We start from the raw sequence: 14,286 nt of genomic DNA on the forward strand, positions 1-14,286 counted from the left end.
TATGTAAATAATGCTACAACATTACTTTATATATTGCAGAAAACAAACAAATCTCTTCATAGCATTAGACTATAGTTTCATTTTAACTTTGTGATTAAACCAGCAAATTTTACAAATGTAAATAACACTTCTCTTAGATAAATAAACCTTCACATATACAGTATATATAGGTATCTTCAAACACAAAGCTGCTTCAGTCATGGGAGATAGTTAACATGAGTGTGGTGAGTGCAGGGAGGGGAGTTCCTGGCAACTAACTAGACTGAACCATTACCATTCCTTTGGCTACAAAAATATATGCACTATTAGACGTGGGAAATTATGTATAAGGCAAGAGGTTTGTTTTTTATATCTAGGAAAAATTATATTGAAATAATAATTGCAGTTTGTTCCAACAAAGTATTTACAAACTGCCTTATTTATACTGTATAAGACACTTTCACATCAGGTGGAAGGTATTGTATTAGAACAGTGGGATTGCATCTTTTTTGGTATAAACAGTCTGTGTATGATATGGCAAAGATTGCATAGCTGAGTCAGGTAACACAAAGAAATATTAGCTTGCTGGCCATGTAGCTAAGCAGGGGATGGGTGAACCACGAAATTTCCTACATTACAAGGCATATGCTACTTCAAGTCTGGTATATTCTATTAAAAACAGTTCCCAATGAACAGTAGATCTACTCTGTTGTTAATAGGAAGGCTGAGAGACATATTCTTCCAGTCATAAACTTTCAATGAAGACTACTTAATCCTTATGCAACAACAATTGTCTGTGGACTATGAACTGAGAGTGGGATACGGGAATCTCCCAAATATAATGTGGTTTCTCGCTATGTCAAGATCTAGAAAATAAAAATTTTTTGGTCTATATAGCAATTCCATTGCCCAGCTCAGCAACAGTCAGTATATGAGAATGCTATTAGTTATCAAGATTTTGGGTGGGGTTCAACCAAAAGAACTGCTCCTGAACTTTGTCTTCTTTGGCAATATATGCAAGTTGTCTACATCATAAGCCATGCGTGGCATTATCCAAACATTATCTAAAGGGGTAATAATTGATTTTTTATACAAAATAGATGAAATTGCTTACAGTGAATCTGATGAGCTTATGAAAGATAAAAGAGAACTGCCTGGTGAGAGATATTCGAGCTCAAGGTATTCTTGAAGTGACAGTGATTTATATGAAACTGAACGAGTGAGTTTCAGACAAGGAGAATGTACTGTGGATCAGGTGCCTTATGTCATTCATCCATTAGCGTTTGATGTATCAACCCTTCTTGCTTTGGTATAGTCACTCCTTACAAAACTTGCACTACCAAGTTTTGAGCCTCGAATACCAGTTTAAAAACGAAACCTTGACCACCAGTTTAAGGACAAGGATCATGAAGACAAGTTAATATACTGAATAGCGTACAGAAAGTCATGCTACCAATTCACATGAGTCTCAGGTGTCACCAGAGATAGTTACACTGTAAAGGGGGATGAGGGCCTGCCTCCCTTGAAATGCCCATAGAAGGGAATAGTCAGGAGGATACTAAGCAACCATATCTCCCAAACCTTTGTACGAGGATTTGTCCAGAACATGGATACAAGCTCTCTGCTCCCTCTTTTCTAGGAAGTGCTCTATGACCATTCACAGGTTAAAGAATGAGTTTTCTTTTTTTTTTTCCACGCCCTTCTCCTACCATGACTCATGTCTGTTCTCTATGGTGGAGGATATGGTCAAGGCAAGTTTCTCAAAAGTTTTTGGAATTGCCAGTGTACCAGCAATCACATTATGGGATCCCTCCCGAATGAGATAAGATCTTTTATTATAAAAAAACTCTACAATCACATTCTTTTGCCGCATCTCAGGCATGATTGTGTGCTGATAAAGAGCACTAAGCAAAATTTTTTACACAACTTGTGCCACGGGTTTACAAGTAAAATCAGATGCATCATGGCTAGAGAGTATCACGTGTATATGGTGAAATTGCAATAAATCACATTTCTAGTATTGACCACCCACAAACTTAAAAGTTGATTGATTGATTGATTTAAAGTTTTCAAGGGATCCTGACATCTAGGGTCATTGACGCTGATATAACTTATTTTATATGAAAATTAATACAATATTCAATTAAAACCATAAAAGCTGAATGTCATTACAGAAGTTGAATAGTTTTCAGAAGACCTAATACTAAAATAAATCGAAAAATGCTGCTCGCATAAAAGGAAACATCATATCCAAGAAACTTGGCAAGGATGCCTCACTGTGTTACTAAATAGTAGTCGCAATATGTTTTATGTTGGCCCTCCAGCAGAAATTCATGTGTCAACCGAGTGTGACCAATACAGAGACGACAAAGAGTAGTCTCCCATTTTCAGGGCATCATGTTATACCTCCAAGGAGATATGACGTTTGTTACTTCTCTCATTTTATTGCCATCTAAACTATCCCAGTGCTGTTGCCATTTATTATAAAACAATTTCTTGATGTTAGGTAGGAAATCATTAATGGGAATGGGATAGCTTCTTGGTAGCAACTCGGATGCAGCATTCTTCGCCAGTAAATCTTCCTTCTTATTCCCAGACACACCTACATGTGCTGGAACCCAACCAAATAGAACCATTATACCTCTCTGACCAATAATAAAAAGCCATTCTAAAATCTTTAAAACTAGAGGGTTACTAGAATTAAAAACTGCTAAAGCTTGAAGAGCACTCCTTGCATCTATTTTCTCAATACCGGTTAGTATGCCCTACAGTTCGGCAGTAAATATGGAAGCTGTTAGAGGAAGTGCATCTCTACAATTAAAACCATTACTAAGTACTCCAAATCCAACGCCAGCATCAGATTTGGAGCCATCAGTATATATAAAAGTCGATCCCCTATGTTCTGCAACATGTTCCATAAAAAGAGACCTGGATTCTAATTCAGTCATAATCTTCTTAACTTCAATAAAGTATTTACAAAAAGACAATTCAGGTAATTCCCATGGAGGCGTTGATGATACCTTAAACGGAAGCACCTCAATTCTAGTCATATCAAGACTGTTTAATAAGTGTTTCAACCAAAAGCCATAAGGTTGAGAAAATTTTGGGTGCAACTCAAAGTATGTTGAGTGCCTTACAAGGCTTGCAGACTGAAAGGCTAAAGAATTAGGGAGTCTTTGCAATCTAAAACAATACCGAATATTACGAGACATTCGCTAAAGGTCTAGAGGCAACTCTCCAGCATCAACAAGGACACTTGGGATAGGTGAGGTTCTAAACGCTCCTGTGGACATTCTAATACCAGCATGATGTATTGAATCTAATATTTTTAACCGGCTTCGGGTGGTTGAGGTACTCCTCAGCCACCACAAGCCGGTTAAAAATATTTCACATCCATAACTAATTTGGGAAAAAATTAAGGCCTTGTATAATTTTAAAATAGTATTGCCTTCTGCCCTCCATGATGCATGGGACAATACTTTTAAAAGATTCAGAGCCTCAAGACATTTAGTTTTTAACGCTTTCAAGTGAGAAACCCATGTAAGCCTACAATCAAATATCAAACCTAAAAATCTAGCTTCACTTACATATGGGATCCGTTGACCTTTAATGTATATATCCAGGTCTGGATGTACTCCCCGGATACGACAGAAATGGACCATAGTAGTTTTGCTTGTCGAGAACTTAAATCCATTAATATCGGCTCGCTGGATAATTTTGTCAATTGAGAGTTGTATTTTTCTCTCAACCATTGCCATTCTAGCTCCAGCAAATGATATGGAGAGATCATCCACAAATAATGTTGAGAGAACATCCCGGGGAATGACTGAGGATATCCCATTGATTGCTAGTGCAAAGAGGGTTACACTCACCACATTACCCTGAGGAACTCCTCCTTCCTAGCATTTTATCTCTGTTAGGGTTTCCCCACTCTCACTTGAAAAACTCTATGTGAAAGAAATGACTGAATAAATAGGGGTAGCTCTCTTCTTAGTCCAAACTCATATGGTGTCATGCCTTTTCAAGGTAAAAAAAGACTGTCACATGGTGCTTTTTAGAAGCAAACGCTTCTCAAATAGAGGACTCAAGTCATATCAACACATCAGTCATTGAGTGCATTTTTCTGAATTCACATAGAATGTGTGATAAAATACTCTTCTTTTCAAGGTACCACATCAGTCTTACATTGACCATCTTCTCCATGATTTTACATAAACTAGATGTCAATGCAATTGGCCTATAGTCTACTGCTAAAAACTTGTCCTTACCGGGTTTTAAAAAGGCTAAAATAATGGCTAGTTCCCAAATACTGTGATAACTATGATCATGCCATATTCTATTATCAATGCTTAAAATAAATAACTTTGTATTAAAAGGTACGTGTTTAATCATTGCATATGGAATTCCATCGGGTCCAGGGGTTGTATCGTTACACGTAGCAAGTGTATAATCAAATTCTTTTTCAGTAAAAGGAGAATTGTATGACTCCTTTTTTGTTGTGAAAATTTAAAACTTTCTTTTCTTCAATGCTCATAAACTGGTGACCAGGAGCTGCTTCAGACTTTCATGATACATTTGAAAAATGATCAGCTAGGGCATTGCTAACTTCGGTTGCTCCAGTCATATACTGACCTTTCACCCTTAACATTGGTGGTGGGTTTGGGATGAATTTGCCTGCTATCTTTTTCACTTTCCTCCACACAGATGATGTTGGTGTTCTACTGTTAATAGAGGAAACAAACGACACCCAAGACTGGCACCTAGCTTCTTTCATGGCACGACGCAACTGTCCCCTACATTTCTTGTATATCACTAAATTCTCCTCGGTACGGCGCCCGCACAATCGAGTTAAAGACTTTCTTGTGGCACTGTGCAGGGCACTTAGCTCTGATGACCACCAGGGGACTGGTCGTCGTTTGAATATCCCTGTTGTTTTAGGAATGGAGTTGAATCCTACTGTGTGAAGAGTTCCATTAAGTAAGTCTATGGCATCATCAACACTTTCAAACTGTCCTGCATTTCCTTCAATATCACTTAGCTCCTGAAATCTATCCCAGTCCGCCTCATCAAGATCCAATCGTGGCAATCTCTGTAAAGGTGGACCATTGTTGGTGTTTATAATGATTGGTGCATGATCACTAGTATGCCAATCATCTAATGTTCTCCAATTAAAATCGAAAAGACAGTTAGAGCTTGCAACTGATAGGTCAAGGCAGGACAAGGTACCTGTCTGAACAAGAAAGTGTTTGGGCTCTCCAGTATTCAGGAGTCTGACATCTTCATTCTCCAAAATTGATGACATAATATTACCCCTTGCGTTTGCCAAAACATCACACCATAAAGGATGTCTACTATTAAGATCTCCTAGTATGAGAAAAGGTTGTGGGAGTTGTTTAATCACCTCTACTATATTATCATATGAGATGGTATCATTTGGAGGCAAGTAAAAAGAACAGATTGTGTATTTTCTCCCTATATCAATCTATACAACTACTGCCTGCAGAGGGGTACAGATAGACAAAGATATTTGGGGAACATCTCGACGAACGTATATAAGACTTCCCCTATGGCTCCCTGCTTGTTGATCATATGGAGTCGTATAGGTAACATACTCTCGAAGACAAGGAGTGTTAGCATTGTGCTTGCTCTCCTGTAGACATACAGTTATTGGGAAGTGCTCACGTATGAGGAGCTTAAGTTCTTCATATTTCGCCCTTAAACCTAGGCTATTCCATTGCAGAATGGAGGAAAAAACTATGGTTTATTTTTTGGAAGACACCTTTAATGAAGTCTTCCCATTGGCAATATTTGATCTAATAATATTTCCCGGTGGTATCTCTAGAGAGGATCTTGATATATTGAGTTTTTTGTTCGTCTTTTTCTTTGTTTCCTTTTGATCTAATTGTTGAGGAGGATGGTTTATTCAATTTAGCTTCCAGTTGATCAGAAACATCAGCAGACAAGACATCATATTTATTTCGTTACTTTAATGTTTCTTATGGTAGGAGGCGAGAGAGATGGAGGTCACTCTCTTTTTCAATTAAAAGGTTGGAAGCTGTCAGGTTTTTGCACCTTCCCCACTACGGTTCACCAGGAAAATTGGTTTCAAGTGGAACCTCCATCAAATTAGGCAAGGACACGGCCTTAGAGAGGTTTGTACTATTGTTTAGAATGGGAGTAGATGGCTTTTGAATACCTTCCAGATCTCTAAGTATCTGTTTTGATTTTTCTACAATTTCTGGATTTAGATTTTCAATGGGACTTTCAACCTTTTTAACTACTTTCATATGTTTGTTTATGTAAAATTCCTGCTTATTTTATATTTTAATTATTCTCTGTAAAGATGCATTCAGAAAAAGGAAATGAAAAGACTAGTTCTTGAAGAGAGATGTACTCTCTAGTACACGGAGGCAGACACTGACTTTATTTCAAATTCAACTGCCCAACGGCTGGAGTCATGACGTAATAAAAACGTCACTACAATAACAGAAAATCATGACGTAATGATAACGTCACAACAATAACAGAAAATGGAATTGATCATAAGTTAAGGTAAACTAAAGTAATATATAACAATTGCTCCTCTCTAAATGAAAACAAAATAAGACGATATTATAATAGAAAAATAACCTTGGCAATCATTTACAATAACACACCATAACATCTCTAGTATTCATCATAACCATAACGTATCACAGGTTTTCTATTTCTAGTTGAGCGCCTGATAGGAATAACATCTGTTACAGGAATATCACCAGAAACCCCAATAGCTGGTACACTTATGTTATTCTGCGGTGAAACATTGGAAGGGGACTCAACAGAAACATAAGGTTGTACTACTTGTTGCTGAGAAGGTAATTCATTATAGGATGATACACAACTGGACTCATTACTGATACTGTTCTTTGGTTCTGAACCTATAATTGGCAATAGTTGATTACAGTGTCGTTTCCATATGACATCTAATTCCTGAACATGAACATTATACACATTTACACCTAATTTCTGAACAATTTCACCTTGAAACCATTTTGGACCATCTCTCAAGTTAAGTGCCAGAACTTTATCACCTACCTCAAATTTAGTAATTTGTTTGAATTCACAAGATGGTTTATTAGCAGTATATTTAAGGTTTATTCTATCTTTGACCGATACAAACTTTCTATTATTCAGGGACACTGATGGGGGAATGTTAGTAACAGAATGTGGAACAGTACGATAATTGAATAAAACTTGAGCCAAGCGCGTTTTGAATGATTCACCACTTTGGTATTTATTAAGCCATTCTTTTACAACCCTTACCCCCCTCTCTGCTTGACCATTACTTGATGGTGAATAAGGAGGAGGAGTTATATGAATAATGCCATTGTTCTCCAGAAACTGTTTAAATTTACTTTTGGTGAAACATGAAGCATTATCTGATACGAGTGTGTCACACAACCCATTACGTGAAAACACCAAACGCAAAGCATCAATTGTTTCATTTGCACTCGTACTATGCACTATTTCCACTTCTATATACTTACTAAGCGCATCTACAACAATAAGACATGTATGAGATTCATAGAAAAAATGGTCTATATGAACACGAGACCAAGGCCTTGGTGGAGTAGGCCATATTACATGTTGATTTTTACTTGGTCTTGCTTGAACAGACTGACACAACTCACAAATTTTAACCAGCCTTTCAACATCATGATCAATGTTAGGGTACCAGATAAGAAAGCGCACTAAAGCCTTCACACTACATATTCCTGGATGGCCTACATGAAATTTCTCTAATACCATTTGCCGTACAGAATGAGGAATTAAAACACGATTCTGATACAAAATGCAGCCTTTCATGATAGACATATCCTTCAAAACGTTCTTATATGGCAACAAGTTAGGCTTAGCATTGATAGGAACTCCGTATTTTATACAATGTTTCAATTCAGATAAATTTTCATCCTTATCTGTCTCCTTTTGAATTTCAACACAGGTTATATTCATATCTGACAGGGCATTCACAGTAAAGATTAGTTCATATGGCTCACAATCATGACCATATTCAGGTAGAGGCAGTCTACTTAAACAATCACTGTTAACATTATCTGTGCCTTTTGAATATTCAAAACAATAATTAAACTGAGATAGTCTTAAATACCAACGCTGTAACCTAGCAGAACATGTGAAAGGTACCCTTGCTGTATGAGAGAACAATTTACGCAAGGGTTGTTGATCATTCCTAATTATGAATTTTGAACCAAGAAGAAATTCTCTGAATTTTCCCCCAAACACCACAGACAATGCCTCTCTTTCAAGATTTGAGTAATTACGTTCCGCATTGCTCAGAGTACGTGATGCAAATATTACAGGCAGCCACTGAGAGTACATATCTTTACGTTGCATCAGTACAGCAGCAATTCCATATCTTGAACTGTCTGTTTCCAACAAGGTTTCATAACCTGGATTAAACAATTGCAGAGCCCTATGAGATGTGAACAATAACTTAACAGTATCAAAGCACTTCTGTTGTTCATGATTCCATACAAATCTTACATTTTTATGCAATAATCTATACAATGGAGCAAACTCGTCAGTGAATTTAGGAATAAACTGTTTATAATAGTTACACAGTCCCAAGAATGCTTGCAATTGCTTTAAATCTTTGGGTGCAGGGGCATCAACAATGGAACGAACTTTTCCAGGATCAGTATGCACCCCCTTATTATTGAATATATGCCCTAAATAATGCACCTCTTCTGTAAAAAAGGAACATTTATGGTTATTAACTTTGATACCAGCATCCTGAAGAGTATTTAATATTTTCCTCAAGGTAACAATATGCTCATCAACATTAGGAGACAAAATAAGTAGATCATCCTGGTAAATAATCAAATTATTAATGTCATTCAGTAACTGCAACATAAATGACTGGAATATACCGGGACTAGCCCATAAGCGAAATGGGAGGTAATTGTATCGATACAACCCTTCACAAGTGTTAATTGTTGTATATTTCTTAGATTCTTCATCTAACGGCAACTGTAAAAATGCATGTGCTAAATCAATTTTAGAGAAAACTGTTGCAGAGCTAACTTGTGCAATGACCTCGTCAATAGAGGGCAATGGAGTCTGCACTGGATCGAGGAATTTATTGACTGTAACAGAAAAATCCCCACATATTCGAATGTGATTCTCATCCTTCATGACATTGACTGTGGGTGAAGCCCAATCACTGGAATATACCTTAGATATCTTACCACTAGCAATTAACCTGTCAAGTTCTTATTTTACCTTACTTCGTAAATGCAATGGAACAGGTCGAGCTCTTGCAAAAATTGGCTTTGCATCAGACATGACATTTAAGGAGACAGTATGTTTGACGTCAGACTGAAATTCATCACGTAAATATGTTTTGAATTCAGACAAAATTCTATTCCTGACGTCATCATATTTACTCACATTTACATTATTTACCTTATCAGATTGTAGCATAACATCAGGTAACACAAGTTTAATATCCATCTTTTGACATAAATCCCTACCCAACAAATTAACATTACTGGAATTTACAATTAAGAATTTGTGTTTCAACATTTTGTGACCATAAGTCACATTTACATAAGCTTCTCCACATAAATCTATAGCATTTCCACTGTATCCACGAACACGGTGTTTTGTTGGAGAAATAACAACACGGGCTCTGGCTGCATCACTTTGACATATTGTAGAAACATGACTTCCACTATCCATTTCAAAATCGACTTTCTGATTGTTAATAAAACAGCTCAACATATATGGTGAATCAGACATAGGCACAGTGGAGTTTATTCTAAAAAAGAATTTACCCTTCGCTGAGAACATTCACAGCTGTCTTCTACGACACTAATATCATCATCCGTCTGGTCACAGTGTGCCATCCCCTTATGTTGCGTTGCCACATCTCCCTGGGTCGTTGCTGCATCCCTTGGAGTTGCTTCAGAGACTGCATGCAATGACTTTGCAGTGGATTTGCAACACCTAGCAAGGTGACCAGTTTTCTGGCATTTCATGCATTTCAGTTTCATGGCAAAACAATCATTAGCAAAATGATTTGCTTGCTGACCACACCTTATGCAAATGTATGAAGTAGGAGCCTTTTTGATACCTTTAGCCCTATGTTCAGTAACTTTATAGCTTGTGTGATGATTGCATTCTGGCTTTATATCCTGAGCATCAGCGGAAAATGTTATCAGTAGTTTCGCCATCTCAACACACTCGTTAAATGACTTGTTTTCACAGTCTTGTAACAAACCACTCAGAATGCTGGCAGACCTTAAGCCACTCACAAATGCATCTCACAGAGACCTGTCCCGACAGCATTTGAACACAAGTCATTAAATGCACGTGCATAGTTTTCAATAGATTCATCCTGAAGTTTTTTCCTATTCAGGAATTGTACCGTTGCACCTATCACACTCTTTTTAACCTCATACTGAGCAATTAACTTTTCTTTAATATTTTCGTATGTGGCGTCTGACAGTTTCACTGGTTTAAGTCTCCGTTGCACATCAGTAACGACATCTCCAGCTTGCTGCAGTAAATCAGCAGATTGAATCTTTCAAGAAACTCAACTACAGTTTCTAAGCTAGGATTGAATGCTGGACACTGTGTAGCCATGGTTAATCAATTTATTTTCCGTTGTATTCCTCGTCGTCACTTGTAATATTCCTGCTTATTTTATATTTTAGTTATTCTCTGTAAAGATGCATGCAGAAAAAGGAAATGAAAAGACGAGTTCTTGAAGAGAGATGTATTCTCTAGTACACGGAGGCAGACACTGACTTTATTTCAAATTCAACTGCCCAACGGCTGGAGTCATGACGCAATAAAAACGTCACTACAATAACAGAAAATCATGACGTAATGATAACGTTACTATAATAACAGCAATAACAGAAAATGGAATTGATCATACGTTAAGGTAAACTAAAGTAATATATAACAGTTTATGTTAGAAGTGGGGATATAATATTCGTCCGTGTGCTTTGGCAAGTTTATTATCGTGATTTTCACTTCGACAGATAATAACGTTCTTGGCCCGATGTTAAGGGCCGATAGCAAGACCTTGAAGAGGTAAGACTCCCAAAACCTTCCAGGAATCAACAAAATACAGCTACACTTTAACAATTTTATTACAAAAATAATTATTTAATGCGAGGGAAATACATAATCAAACATTTACTCAACATACTAAAGAAACACGTGACTAAATAACCTCATGCGTTGCTAAAAAAACTAAGTCCGCACCTACTCAAAATTAAGCAAAATTAATTAATATTTTAATAAGTTGCCTCGGTAAATGGCATACCAAGGCTTTCTCACGTAATTTAAAAGACAGCACTGATCCCCAATCACAAGATTCGACTAAATATACATGGATAAAAATCTTACAAGACACTTGTAAAACCTATAGGGAAACCGACCTGGGTACTATAGGGGGGAGAGAGAGAGTACAATTAATAGGACTTACTTCAGCTGAGGACCTTGGACAAAAGAGGCAGAGCTGAGCTCCGCAGCCCTGACGACACCTTTGTTTCCCGCGTTTTTCTGAATCTAAATTTCTACATAGGATATTTTCGTCATGGTACAATAAAATGACATTAAATTTCTGAATCATAAATTACAAATGCTCGATTTCTTTAACCTCAGCGCCTTCCCTACCAGGCGGCGGCTCTCTAGGTTCTAAAACAGTCTCGTTTCAAACCACAGTCGTTCGACTCAACGCCCGCGAGTTCTCCCAACCTTCCCTCTAATTTAACGTAACGTTGGTGGAGTTAAATGGCGGGATTTTCGAGTGATCAGTTCGAAAATTCCGACATTTATCTTCAGAACCATTGAAAAAGGTTGCCCTGGTCTTATCTTCTTTTCAAGAGCCTCTCTAAAAGTAAGCCTTTCCATGGTCCTAATAGCCTGAATTTCTTTTTCAAAAATAAACTCAACACCGCTTTTACATGTAGATGGGTGTGCTTCCCCACAATGTGTGCAATTTGGATTTTCTATGCATACTCCATGACCATTTTTTCCACAGTTGGCACAAACAGCTGGTTTATTATCTAGTTTTTCCTTGCATTTCTGGCTTATATGGCCATACATTTGGCAATGATAACATCGCAATGGTGAACCGATATATGGTTTCACCTTCAAAGATAGCCAACCAGCTTTAATAATATTTGGTAATCTGCATTGATCAAATGTTATTATCAAAGTAGCAAGAGGAATACGTTGTTCTCCAACTCTCTTTCTGATTCTGACTACTTTTTCTATTCCTTGACTCCTCAGTTCATCCTCAATTTCTTTTTCCTCTATGTCCAGCAATGCTGGAGCATATATCACACCTTTGCTCTGGTTGAAAGTGGGGTGCGAAACACATTTGACACTATGACCATCCAATGTTGTAAGTGTTTTTAATCTTTCACCTTGTATTGGGGATAGTGTCTCTATCAAGAGACTTCCATTTCCCTGGGGAAGAATTTTTGGCTGCCCTCCACATATAGCAACTATTTCCCTGTTAGCTTTAAAAACATTTACACGTTCATGTATTCCATTTTCAAATTCCAAAATAAAAAATTTCTCATAATTCACTACTTCATAGTGACCAAGTAATACTTCTACTTTTCTACATTTTTCTGTACTGTCATCATTTCCCTCTCTCTCTCTCCCTCTCTCTCTCTCTCTCTCTCTCTCTCTCTCTCTCTCTCTCTCTCTCTCTCTTCTCTAGTGTTTTCTTATCATTCTTCACGTGATGTGAATAAGGTTCTAATGTTACGATATTAGAACCCGAGGTGGAGTTGTCTGTACCGAGGTCCGTGTTTGTATTTTCCAGGTCGCCAACAGAGGGGTTGGATTTTTTGAAAAAGGCAAGCTGGGTTATCCACCTCTTATCGGAGGATGTCAGTCCTCCTATCCCATGTGGCCCAACACGAGAGGAGGCTTCAGCGGGGACCAGTCCTCTACTAGAGAGGGGCTGCCTCTCTTAAGGTGGTTGTACACTGGTCAGTGGGGGTGGTTAGCCCCTACCACCGGCGAATCCAATGCCTGGCGTCACCCATTACCCGCAAATGTGGGTGACTTAAAACCGGATCACTAGAGCCTAACTCTTAACAGACTTGGCTTGCACCCAATGGGGTCTGCCAGAGTGTTATGGCGTCTAAATTGGCACAAGTTGAGATGGAATGCCGTCCATCCCACACTGCCAGATCCAAAGAAGCTGTCAAAGTATGATCAAACAAGCCAAAGTTGTCAACAAGTTCAAGCCCAAAAGGAAGAGATGCGAGAATAAAAGAAATAACCAAAAGGAAAAGAGAAAGTGCTGACCAATTTAGTTGGAGCAGTAATTGGGCACCGAGGTCCAGTGAGAAAGCAGTTCCCACTGTTCATTAGAGCCCAGCTGCTAATCCCTAAGCCCCCCCCCCCGCCCCCCCCCCCCCTCCCCCCCCCGCCACCCCCCGCCCCCCCCCCCTCCCCCATCCTCGTCAAGGCTTCAGTATCTGGGGGCAAACTTAACAGTGTTTTTATTTTTGTTGTCACTGGTGTGATTGCTTGCTATGATAATGATTAGCATCATTGCACTTCTATGTGGAGGAGACTGACAAATTATTGATGATAATACTTGATTGGACATAGATTAGTACTTACTAGATTATGAGGAGTACCAAAATATTTTTATTTCTACATTTTATTCCATATGTAATTTTTACACGATTTACTATGTATAAAAACTTGAGTTAAGATTACTTGGAAACGTTTTATATCATTAGCATAAATGCAGTTTGGTATATATTTTCAAAGGTAGGAATGATAGAAAAACTCAAATACCCAGGATCCCTGTGGAACTGCCAAAGAATTTAATACTGTCTTTCAATTTTATTTTAACAAGAAAAAACATAGCATTCATTTAAAAAAAATCAGTAAAAAGCAAAAATAGGTTAATTGTAAATTATATATCGTTGAAAATTTATTTTCAGTATTTTGCACTATAATACTTCAATTTCTATATTCCAGATTGACTACAGATTTCATAAGTCTGAGGGGCAACTTTATAAAAATCATGCGGACTCCTTACGATATTCTAAGCTGGACTATGTATGCTACAGAGTGAGTATCAAATATATTCTTTGTGTACAGTGCAGTCTAAGCAAACATTTTTGAGAAAAAAGGAAGCATTTTAAACTTAGTATCTGCATTACAGGCCCATAAAGCTATTTGCTCATTAGTAATTGGCAGGTTTTATTTAGAATTCTACAAAACATGGGTACAGTATAAGGAACGAATATGTGTTAC

General features: G+C 37.7%; 1 protein-coding gene across 1 annotated transcript in view; it reads left to right on the forward strand.

Annotated features, from left to right (window-relative positions):
* LOC137619876 (decapping and exoribonuclease protein-like) overlaps positions 1 to 14,286 on the forward strand; it is a 400,284-nt gene that overhangs the window by 56,723 nt on the left and 329,275 nt on the right. Inside the window, exon 5 of the mRNA XM_068350166.1 lies at positions 14,008 to 14,100. Coding sequence (XP_068206267.1) covers positions 14,008 to 14,100 — 93 coding nt within the window. The remainder of the gene's footprint in view (positions 1 to 14,007; positions 14,101 to 14,286) is intronic.

Source organism: Palaemon carinicauda, chromosome 26 (assembly GCF_036898095.1).
Source record: "Palaemon carinicauda isolate YSFRI2023 chromosome 26, ASM3689809v2, whole genome shotgun sequence".
Lineage (NCBI taxonomy): Eukaryota > Metazoa > Arthropoda > Malacostraca > Decapoda > Palaemonidae > Palaemon > Palaemon carinicauda.